Source organism: Meleagris gallopavo, chromosome 7 (genome assembly GCF_000146605.3).
Source record: "Meleagris gallopavo isolate NT-WF06-2002-E0010 breed Aviagen turkey brand Nicholas breeding stock chromosome 7, Turkey_5.1, whole genome shotgun sequence".
Classification (NCBI taxonomy): domain Eukaryota; kingdom Metazoa; phylum Chordata; class Aves; order Galliformes; family Phasianidae; genus Meleagris; species Meleagris gallopavo.
Genome location: NC_015017.2, coordinates 22,012,339 through 22,024,008, shown reverse-complemented (window position 1 = coordinate 22,024,008; position 11,670 = coordinate 22,012,339). Strand labels below are relative to the sequence as shown.

Genomic DNA, 11,670 nt, shown 5'->3' with positions numbered 1-11,670 from the left:
AGCGGGAGGCGAGCGGGGGCTTGGCCGCCTCTCTGTCTGAAATTGTTCAGCCTTATCGGAGTAGAAAATACGGATCTCCTGGGGAAGAAAGATTAACGAGAGCCTTATTAAAGAGCAATCCGTCAGCGTGCTGCGCTGGTAAGATAGCGCTGGCAGCCAGTCAGCGTGCAGGCACATGGAACGCAGAAAGGGAAACAAATGCACAATCAGATCGCGATGTTAGAGCAGGAGATTCATTTGCAGATAACGAGCTGTCGTCCTGCTCCGGATTTCTCAGCGGCGCTTTCGCTTTCGGAGACAAACAGGCTGATCTTCATTTATGATGGCAAGAATCGTTCCGCTGTGCCCTGCGAATATGGACGGGATTTCCCATCCCCCTACTGCCTCCGTGTTGGTTGGCGAGGGGGAGAAATGGACGTTTTGTCCAAGCAATGACATACTTGAGCCCCTTGCCCTCCCCGCCCGAGCCGAAGCTCACTGCTACACGTTTCGTTACGTGGAAGTTTGGACTGAAAAAGGACGAGGGTGCAAGTGACCTGGGACGTATTACTGATCCCATCGGCACCCGCAGGCACATTACCGACAGCCGCTTGGCTCTATAAATAGCCCCGGGCCGGGTGTAATGGAGCGTTCCCCTTCGCTGCTGCGGCGATGGGCTTCTCATCATCGTTTTAATTTAGCCTGGCGAGCAGCACTGATGCAGTAACGCCCCGCTGGGCCCGCTGCGCTCCGCCGGAGCGGGGTTATGGGGGGACGGCACAGCTCCCTCTGTGTGGGTGCAGGTTCAGATACACTGGAAATGACACGCCCCAATACCGCTTGGGGTCGGAGAACGGCAGGAGCGTGTAGTGCTGGCTTTCTGAAAGGAAATCAAAGCCAACACGGATGCTGTGGGGTTTGTTCTGTTTTTTTGTGTGTTGTTTTTTTTCTTTGTTTGTTTTCCTTTTCTGGCTTTTTTCCTTCTGTTCGGCGAGACAAATATCCCATGTCCATGGGGTTCGGAATAGCAGGGTTTGATCGCAACTACTCTGTGCTCTGCTGAGCCTTCAGCCCAGGATGTGCCAGCTCCGCAGAGCGGACGGGAATGCTGCCTTCGGGAAATACATGGAGCACAGCGCTAAGGCTGCCAACCCCTAATCACACGTGGTAAACAAGGCAACGTCAAACTGCTAAAGCCACTATCTCCTCGTCCCTGCCTTTCGCAAGATGCTGTTCCGACACTAAATGCTGAGCCGTCACCGAGCTGTGGCAAAGCAGCGCCTCGGGTTCGTTCCTTTTTGTGTCACGCAGAAATCGATTCGCTTTGAGAATGCGAACTTGAAATAAGGGCTCAGCTCACAGGGAGTGCAGGTTCTAAACAAAGGGTGGCTCGTGTATCGGTGCCTGACATTCCCGGTAATTATGTACCCGAGATTTATGTGCCGTTTCCCCTCTAACAACGGACCGGCGTCAGGATGAGCCCCTTACCTGCCTGAAAGCCACCGTCTGAAGAGAACCGCTATAAAACAAAAATAATAATAATTGCATTTTAAAGAGATTTCAGAGATTGTCACTGCGTGTGAAGTGCAGACAGCTTTCTCTCTGCGTCCGGAGCCGCGTGCACGGCTCTTGCTAATTGAGCAGCGCTGCCGGGGCCGATTCTGCAATTTTGCTTGGGATCGGTGGAAACACCCAGTGTAAGAAATCCGCTCAGGTGCGTCAGCAGCTGCTCGGTATCGGTTGAAGGCTGCGAGCAGCCCACGCCGGGAGCTCGGCTCGCGCCCGGAGCACTCGGAATTCACGCTGCCTGTGGAGAGCCGGGGCGCGGAGCCGCGGTCTCAGCATGAGTGGGGAGCCGCGGGGCCGTCCCTGCCGGAGGGCTCCCACGCCGCCTCCTGCTGAGCCCCGATGTGGGGTCACGCAGATCCGCGGTCGCTCCGGGCCCAAGGAGCTCCCTCGCAGCCCGCCCTCTACTTGTACATTTTTGGCCTCATCATGCACGTCGACGGGAACGCCTGCCAGAGGGGCACGATGCACCCCTGCTGGGAAGCGCTGCGCTCCTCGACCCTACCGGGGAGGCGGCCCTGGCAGCAGGCCGTACTCCGCTTCTCTCTGGATCTCTGTGTGGTTTTCTTTCCACGCGGGACACAACGCGGCCCGGTCGGGCATGGAAGGAGCCCACGAGCCAAGGCTGCCGCACGTCCCTGCGGCCCGGGCAGCACTAGCAGTGTGAACCTCCTCGGCCAGAGCCTTCAGCAACGCCCAGAGCCCGGCCTAGCGACACCCGCCTCGCGCGGAGCTGGGAAGAAGAACGGGTGGGAAAGTACAGCGAAGCGAGACCGCGGCTCTGGGGAAAGATGGGCGCTCCGGAATTCAGACTGAACTGCACCAGCTTCGGTATTAGCCGTCCGCCTAACGAGTGGGAGTCCCTGACTCACTGCGAGCACCGTTAGCGGCGGTACCAACGCAGTTACGTACAAACAGAGCCCGTCGGTCCCGAGCTGTGACCCGAGGAGCCCGGGGCACGCGGCCAGCAGCGAAGAGCGCCAGGGAGAAGGCGTCGGGGGCCGCGGAGGAACGAAGTTCCAGCGATGGCTTTCCTCGCCCCTAAGTGTTCCTTTCCGCCAATCAGCCCCGAGCACGGGGGGAGTCGGGCTCAGCTGTTCCTCAGTCAAAACAAAACCGCGGAGAACGCGATGGCCGTCCCGAGCACTGCGGTTCAGCCTGGCTCTGCTGCCGCCTGCCCCAGGCATCCCGCCCCGCCGGGAAGTTGGAATCTACTGTCTTCGCTGGCAAAGGAAAGGGCAGCGCCACGGGTGTTTTATCAGGTTTCACCTAATTCAGTGCAACAAACCCTGAAAAACGGCTGTTGGCCGTACCCTGGTATCGCAGGGAGCCGAGGTCCTAAGCGCCGGTGGGAGCGGAGCCCCTAGGAAGGACAAGGGCAGTGGCAGAACCTTTGGGGCTCGTTTTGCCGCGGGCACCTTTCCCTCTGTGAGCGGGAAGTGGGCTCTGTGGGTGCTGCCGCTGCCCTTAGGGCACCGAGGAGGACGCTGCAGAACGGCTGCCCGCTCCCGTGCCTTTTGTGCGTGTGAACACCACGAGAAGCAAAGTGGCCCTGATTTTCATCATACATCATTGCCCCTGTCTGTTAGGTCCATAAACTTCGCCTGCAGGCTGAAATAGCATTGACTCATCCTGAACTCTCTTCCAGTGGCTGATTACTGAAGTGGAATCTGTCTGATCGACTTAATAAGAATGTACCACTGCACTAAGTGACAAAAATTTGTTTTTTGCATGGCTGGGTTTTTGCAGTTGATGGCATTTTGAGCTCCCCTCCTGGAGGCAAATAAGCCCCATAAATACTCTTATTCCTGACCTCATTAGTCAGATCCAGAGCAAACGCTGCTTTGAACTGTTAGCTAGAGAGCTGCTGTAGGTATTTCAAAACATGTTGGGAAGCGAGAAAACCCTGACCTGTGCACCTTGCAATAACGATGTAGGGTTCCTGCAGAGGACCAACAGCCTGGAAGACAAAGGCCGGATCGTCGGCTCCCTGAAGGAGCGGCAGTCTTCCAAGAACCTGCTGGCGTGCGAGAACAGCGAGCGGGAAGCCCGGTTCCGCCGCACCGAGACGGACTTCTCCAACCTGTATGCCCGAGGTAAGCGCTCCTGCAGCTCCAGGCTCCCTTGCCAGCCTCAGCCCGGGCTGCTGCTCACTGGGGAGCTTTGGAGAAAGCCGTCAGTGTGTGTTCGCTGAGAGCCGCGCTGGCGGTGCTTTAAAGTTTTTTTGAAATGCAATTTGCTGTACTTTGGGCTGATCGTCTTCAGCTCAGCTCCAGCTGTTCCTTCGGGGTCACTCCAGAGGCAGCTCGCAGGAAGAGCGCAATTTCGTATTTAATTAATTTTCCCTTCAGTACATCAGCAATAAACGGCCTGTGGCTGCTAGTATAGGACCGGAGATGAGGAGGGTGGGGAAGAGGTTGTTGTAACTGGGGTTTGGGTGCTTCTGGGAGGCGAGCAGCCAGTAGCAGTGCACTGCCGCTCATTCCCGTGGACCCGTTCCCCAACGGGCGATTGGCCTCAGCAGTCCCAGGTAGCCAAGGCTCCGCCGTGCCTCCATCCCCTCCGGCAGCGCTGAGCCGGGGCCGCGGCTCCCAGGAGCCGAGATGGCTGTGGGCGGCCGGGGACTCTTCACCTCCGCCTCTCGCTCCCTAAGCGGGAGCTGACGGCTGCTTTGCCCGCAGATTTGCTGCCCGCTAAGAATGGTGAGGAGCAGACCATGCAGTTCCTGCTGGAGGTCGTGGACATACTCCTCAACTACGTGAGGAAGACGTTTGACAGATCCACCAAAGTGCTGGACTTTCACCATCCGCACCAGCTGCTGGAGGGCATGGAGGGCTTCAACCTGGAGCTATCGGACAACCCCGAGTCCCTGGAGCAGATTCTGGTGGACTGCCGGGACACGCTTAAGTACGGGGTGCGGACAGGTGGGTTCCCGCACAGTACCGGGTCGGGTCATTCAGACGGCCGGGCGCTCTGAGGCTGCTCTCTGCCCCGCGGGACGCTCCAGTCGGGCCGCCCCAGACAATGGAAGTGGACCTGCCGGGCCCGTGCTGTCCCGCTGTTAGCAGAGCCCAGAAACACGTTTTTAAGACGTAATCTCCTTCATTTGATGAAATGCGAGCTGTCTGTACCTCCGGGGAGCAATATCATTAGGTAAATGAGAGCATAAATGACACTGAATTTGCAGTTTTTCTTCTTTATGTTCATCAGACGTTTAATGCAAAAGAGAATGAAATCCCAGGAATCATCAGTACGGGAACCCCGCGGAGTTCAGCCCGTTCCCGGGAGCCGCCTATCCATCCAGGTCCCGACGCGGTGCCCGTGCGCTGGCACTGCGCTGAGCACGGAGCCCCGCTGCCGTCCCGTCAGCTCCTCGCTGGCACGGCGGTGCCGTTCCCCTCCCGGAGCCGCGGCCCGGGCACGGCTCCCTCGGAAGGCGGTGGGAGATGGCGGGGTGGCTCCTGGCATAGCGCCCCAAATCGCGCGGGCAGTGCCGGTGAGCGCTGAGGGGCTCTCGTGATGGAAATGTCCATTAACGTGATGCTAACGCTCTTACATTTATGCAGTTGTTTAGGAAGCGTTGTCGGCGGTGTCGCGAGTGCAGCCATTTGCGGCAGACGGGATAAACTCGGGGCTGCGGAGCTGGCGGAGCCGCTCTGAGCTGCTCTCATTCCCTTTCAGGTCACCCGCGCTTCTTCAATCAGCTGTCCACGGGCCTGGACATGATCGGCCTGGCGGGGGAGTGGCTGACATCCACCGCTAACACCAACATGTAAGCTGCCGCGCTAGGGTTGTGCTTAGCTGGCTATCGCCTGTCGTGACAGACGTGCACTTCAGTGCCAATTGCTTTGTCTCCATTAGAAGTGTCTCCCCTGACTGTAATACAGAGCAAATAGTCATATAGACCATAGCCGTTTCACAGTCCCGATAAACCCAAATCTCCCAGTGCACACGGTAAGCGATATATGCCAATTCTAATATAAAAATAATAATCTGATCCTAATTGAACACCATTAAATAATTCTCATCTCTCAGATCACTCTTACTGATCTTTTCCAGATATATTTTTTAATCATTTGTCTCTAGACTGGGTAATTCCGTATTAGGATCAGTGGAACACAAACTATGTAAAACAATTACTTGTCCTCCTGTTGGCTTCAGATGTATCAGAGTTGGGCCACCACCTGTCCCTGTGCTGCTTCTGGGTGGCCTCAAACGGGTTAAAACCTATCACTGAAAGTTAATGTGGTGATAGGGAAGGAATTGCCCAGACTAAGGTTTGTAAAAGCAGTACATGAATAAATAAAGCACTGAAAAGTAAGTTACATCTATAAATCTGCCAGTGGGAAAACTATCTAGTTTTTCTTTACCTTGATATTATTGAAAGCTTAATTAATGAAAAGAATGAAAATTAATCAATTTAACAAATTAATGAAAGTAAGTGCAAGGTATTCTGCTGAATTTTTGCAATAAAGAGCATAACGTGCAAAGAAAACTTCCTGACAGTTTTTGTGCGTTGATTTCTATATATTCCAAAATGTGCCTTCCCTGTTAGCTCTTTGTTGGGTGTGTTTTAAGAGTAAAGTTGCCTCTAGTTCAGGTACCTTGCTGCTTATTGGCAGAATGCAAGAAATACAGCTGCAGATCTGAACATGAGCTTTTTTTCCTCAGGTCCATCCACAAGCAGGTGCTGTTAGTGCAGCTGGTTATTAGCAGTTCTATGTAGATTGCAAGCTGTGCCTGTTCTGTGGCATTAGCACTAAGGAAAACAGTATCAGGTGCTCCAGCCAAAGCCAACCTGCCCTTTACAATTATAATCTTTTCAACTACTGTTGTTGCAATATATATAATGTATTATAAAGGACTCAGGTGTAAAAGCTGTTTGGGAAAGTAAAACAAACAGCAGCAGTGTACATTTTAATAGTAAAGCAAGGATTGCAAGGTGCTTTTTTCTCAGCGCCATGAGTAAAAGCTAAAATGTTTCTGATTGCATTTCTGAAATTGCTTCAATATTGTCCCTCTTGTCAAAAACAAGCTTCAGAACATCATTTTGCAGGCCTTGCTCCCTTCGACTGACTGAGTTATCCCAGCTTAGCTCTCCTTTTGTAATAAATGAAATTGCACAAATATGATAATAGATATCAGAATTCAGCTCTGTGGCAGGCTGTGATAACCTTAGGAAATGGTGCCATCATTATTAAGAACATCACGTTTATTCAGTTCTGAAAAGCAACTGTTTAATGAAGTTGCTTTTGTCTCTCTTATTTTGGTTTTAAGAGTAAGTTGTTGAATAGCTAGCTCTGTAAAGCTAACTTCTGATCTATTTATATTAGCATATCGTGCAAATAGTTTTCTGTGAGCATCTGCATCTATTTATTTGCATGAGGTTTACCAAATGGAAAATGGTATCTTGCTCTTTTTTTTTTTTCAACCAACCAAGGTCAACATGATGTGCCTTAGAGTAATGCAGTAATTGCATGTATGGTTGAAGCAAGGTGTTTGTAAAATAAGAGTTCAGAGTGCTGACAAGGTTATTAACAGTGGCTGGAATGGCACTTTGAGCCCTGGGGAGCATACCACTTGTTTTGAGCAGCGTTCCAGCACAGAAGAGCAGGTTCTGACCTTTATCTAGGAGCGGCTTTCACCTTTCAGTTACACAATCATCTAGTGCAACAGTAACGCTGGGTTGCACTGGGAATGTCTTCCATTTGCCATTTTTCCTTTCCACCTTTTCCACCTGCAAAGAGTACTTAAAATACTAGTGTGCAGTTAGAGGAATAGATTTTTTTTTTTTCTCAAGAGAATTTTGAGTAACAGAAACATCTGCATTCTCTTAGGAAATATTATATTGTTATTAGGAAACGTTCCCTAAATGTAACTGTGAAGACAATAGATTAAATTAAATGTAATGAGCTCCCCACATCGACTTGGAAATAACATATCAATGTGCGATTTGTAGCTCAACCAGCGAGCATAGGACTTTGCTGGAATCCTCAGGTGCTGCCGTTATTCAGTCAGCTCTGGGGATCTGTCACTTGGGGGCTGAGGAGCAATAGTATGATCTGGAAATTCCCTTTATGCCCCTGGTAGCTAAGATGAGAGAATTATATTGATAGTATTATGCATCATTGCTTATGAAGATGTAACATATAAAAATGATATACAGTGCTTTATATTTATCCTGATAAAAATGCACCAGCCCCTAGGTGAGCGAAGAATTAAGTCAGCACTGGCCACTCCTAACATAAACCCATTTGTTTCTTTTGTTAGTGAAGACCTAGGGCTCATGACTATTGTTAATTTATATAAATATTTGTAACTGCATACCAAAAATGAAAACAGTATGTTTAATCAGGTGTTTGGGTGTGAAACACATTTTCTGAGTTTTACAGAAATTTTCAAAATCATTGAAGTTTAAAACAGGCAATGACTTGGACTGGCCTTGAGCAAGACATGACTTTTGAAATCGTAGCTATCCTCTAACATAACTTCACTGCCCTATTACTTACAACCATCCGCTATGGTTTTTTAATTTCTTTGTCAGACTCCAGGGACTCAGAAAATAATTGCACAATAAAATCAATAGATGCTATTTTACTTGGGTTTTGGTACATTTTCAATTTCCCATGTGATGTCTTAGTATTTTATGAACAAAGATCTTGCTTAATATTGTGTTCTTCTTGTATAAATGCTGAAGTCTTTCAGGAAGCATGTAGGGGTGAACATGCCAGATTTCCAGATAAAATTCAAAATGCATTTAAGCTGATGGAGAAAATCACATTGACTTCAGTTTGTCTCATATATAAGCTACACAGTATGCTGCTGAGCTCCTGTTGGCTTCAGGAGGGCATTCTGCCTAAGGCTGGAATGTGCCTCAGATTTTGAATGTTTGAAAAGACACAGAACAAAATGAACTGTGGTGTTTTTTATACTGAGAAGGTTGCAGGCATCAACTGGTTTGTTTACATTACATTATGTCTCTGTAGTCACTGGTAACACCCAAACTCCAGATTGGTATTCAGCTGTCTGTCTCTGACAGTTCTGATCATGATAAAATCAAAAGAAATCGTATTTTTTTTTTGCTTCTCATAATAGCAGTGACAGCTGTCAGCAAATATATGAACTTTAATATTTTAAACTAAACAATGTAGACATAAGTGAAATACAAGCTTTCAGGAATAGCTTGTGCCCCTAGGGTCTGCCATAGTAATACTCGGTGTCATTTAAATATTAAAGAAACAAAATGTAAATTGTGGTGAAATTATTTACATTGAAAACAGAAATGATCACGCAGTTCCAAAGTGTCAGAGTGTCACCCTCCTAAAGATTCTGTTAAAAATCACAGCTTAGTTTCTTTCTGCTCCTGTGTTCTTTCCCTCCAACCCCCCCTCCTTATTTATCTATCTATCTATCTATATATCTTTATTACTTTTTTTTTTCCTTGGCATACCCAACACTCAGTTTATTTACAGCAGTAGGAAATTATCCATGTAGCTTCCTCCCCAGAAATGGTTGTATGGCTGTCACTTTCCATCCACAGATCTGTCGGTGACATCATGGCACACCAGGCTATGCACTGCTTTTTGCCTTCATTAAATGGATACAACCGTTGACTGCTGTCTTGTATTTGTAATTGCTAATTAGAAAATCATCATTTATAATTACTCTTGACAGTTATTGATCACATGGTATTGTAGAAATAAGTTGTCCTTGGAGATCATCAACAGAATAAATCCACATAATTAATTGTATTTAGACTTTGGAGCCCTAGCTCAATAGTTCTAATTATGGCTATGGTTAGCTCACTGAAGTTCACTGTTTTAATAAAGAATTGACACTTTGGGAGACGAATGTGCGGCAACATAGCAGTCAGAAGCTCAGTGATGGTGAATATTAGGTCTCACGTTGGTTGTAATAGAGAAGTTATTGATATTGCAGGTCTTTATAGACCAATATTTCACATATTGTCTTCTGAGGATACTTGCTTGCATAAGGTTTGCAATATCAGATCCTTGAGTTACAGGAAAAATTTTAGGAATCTGAAGCAATTGATTGTGTTTTTTGAATCTGTATTTAATTTTGTTTGTTTTGTTTGCTTTACTCATACAGGTTTACGTATGAAATTGCCCCCGTTTTTGTCCTCATGGAACAAATAACACTTCGAAAGATGAGAGAGATTATTGGATGGTCGAATAAAGATGGTGATGGAATATTCTCACCTGGTGGGTTTTTCTCTTGTGTTTGGAGGTTTGACTAAAATTTCAAAAGTTAAAATAACCATAAGCTCTGTCTGAATGTCCACTTCCTGTGTGAAATATCTGCAAGACCAAACAACATGTCAGAGTTTTAGAAATAGGAATTTCCCACCTGAAGTATATGCATTGTTCAAGCATCCCACAAAGAAGAAAAAAGAGATTTTTATTTTTGAGTATGTCTATGTATCATGGCTACATAGAACACTGGTAACATTTTTAAAGCTTGATTACAAATTCTGGAACGTGGTTAGGCTTTTAAACACCCTTTGTTGTGCCTCATTTCTCGAGCTGCTGACCTCCAGAACTATGTCCTGCTATTGAGAAAAAGAGGCTAGGTGTAACTTTCAGAAAACCAGCTGGATTCCCAAAGTATGGTTCTGAAGAACAGGCCACAGTTGTCTTCCTGTTAGGGTGGTATAAAAGCAATAAGCAGTTGTAGATAAGAATGGGAAAACACATGGAAGCCCCAGGTCCATGTCTGGACAGTGGGCACCAACAGTACTCCAGGTTTCTGGGTTTGTTGGTGAGGGGAAGACCATCCTGTTTCAGAGAATAAGGACAAATTTCACCTCTTCTTGGAACAGCCTGCGTAAAATCCAGGAAAACACTCTTTCTTGATTTCTAGTCTCATCTGTGAGAACAATTTTGCCAATGTTCTGGTTGATGAAGAAATACTAGTGAAATAAATTCTCCTAAACTTTATAGATGATATTTTTCTTACTAAATCTTGGCATCTGCATTGTACAGCTAAGATATCTGGACTGGGCTTTTTGTAGAATAAAAGAAAGAGAAAAAAAGTTTTTTTTTTTTCCTCAACTCAAATTCCTCAGTTGTATCAAAATATACCAGTTGAATCAGCCTGTGAAGTGTCTCTTTCTTTAAACTCACTATTAAGGTAGCTTAGGATTACTACCTTAGCTGGAGAAACCTACCTTTTAGGCACCTGGTTCTGTATTTACAGATGAGATGGGATAAATCTATACTGTACATGACTTTAGCCTTGAGAGAATTTGATAACTTCCCATTTTTCTTACTAACAAGAAGTTGTCCTGCAAAAGCAGTACAGTGAAAACTGATAATTTTAGGAAAGTGTTACAAAATAATAGCAACTGAAAGAGATGATAGATTAGGCTATTGGTATAACTTTCTAGAGCATCTGTTCTTACGCTACTTAGGCAGATGCCACGCTTTTCAGAGATTTACTTTTCATAGTTTGCTCCCACTTTTCCTGATAATGTCAATGAGACTTGTGTGTCTTTGGTATAATATTCATTTTTTCTTATCACTATTCTAGTATTCATTTGTTTATTCATTCACAGGAGGAGCCATCTCCAACATGTACAGCATAATGGCCGCACGTTACAAGTATTTCCCTGAAGTCAAAACCAAAGGCATGGCTGCAGTCCCTAAACTGGTTCTCTTTACCTCAGAACATGTGAGCTTAACACACTTCTAATTGTTAATTTATTGATGTACATCTTGTTATTAAATGACCCCTCCATATGTACATGCTTTCCTGCAGAGTCACTACTCAATAAAGAAAGCTGGAGCTGCACTTGGATTTGGAACAGACAACGTAATTTTGATCAAGTGCAATGAAAGGTAAGATGGATGCTAATGTTTCGATATATTAAATGTGTTCATCTGTTAAATTTGTTTTAGTATAGTTAAGGGCTGGTTCAATACAGTGTGTCGAGTTGCTAATCACCTGTTGAAAAAATGTTATTAAGTGATTTCAACTGTGGCTAGTATTTCTGTATACAATCTTCAATTTTCTTTGTCTTTGTTTTTACAATAATTACAGAGGCAAAATAATACCAGCTGATTTGGAAGCAAAAATTTTGGAAGCAAAACAAAAGGTTTGTATTTT

General features: G+C 46.6%; 1 protein-coding gene across 1 annotated transcript; it reads left to right on the top strand.

The window, feature by feature from the left end:
- Positions 1-3,342: 3,342 nt before the first annotated feature.
- On the top strand, positions 3,343-11,662 carry LOC100541203 (glutamate decarboxylase 1; the record flags this gene model as incomplete). Its single annotated transcript, XM_010713731.2, has 7 exons — positions 3,343-3,641; positions 4,227-4,469; positions 5,227-5,317; positions 9,655-9,767; positions 11,120-11,235; positions 11,323-11,402; positions 11,605-11,662. Coding segments are annotated over exons 1-7 (912 nt in total), but the record flags the coding sequence as incomplete, so codon positions are not given.
- Between the last annotated feature and the right edge of the window lie 8 nt (positions 11,663-11,670).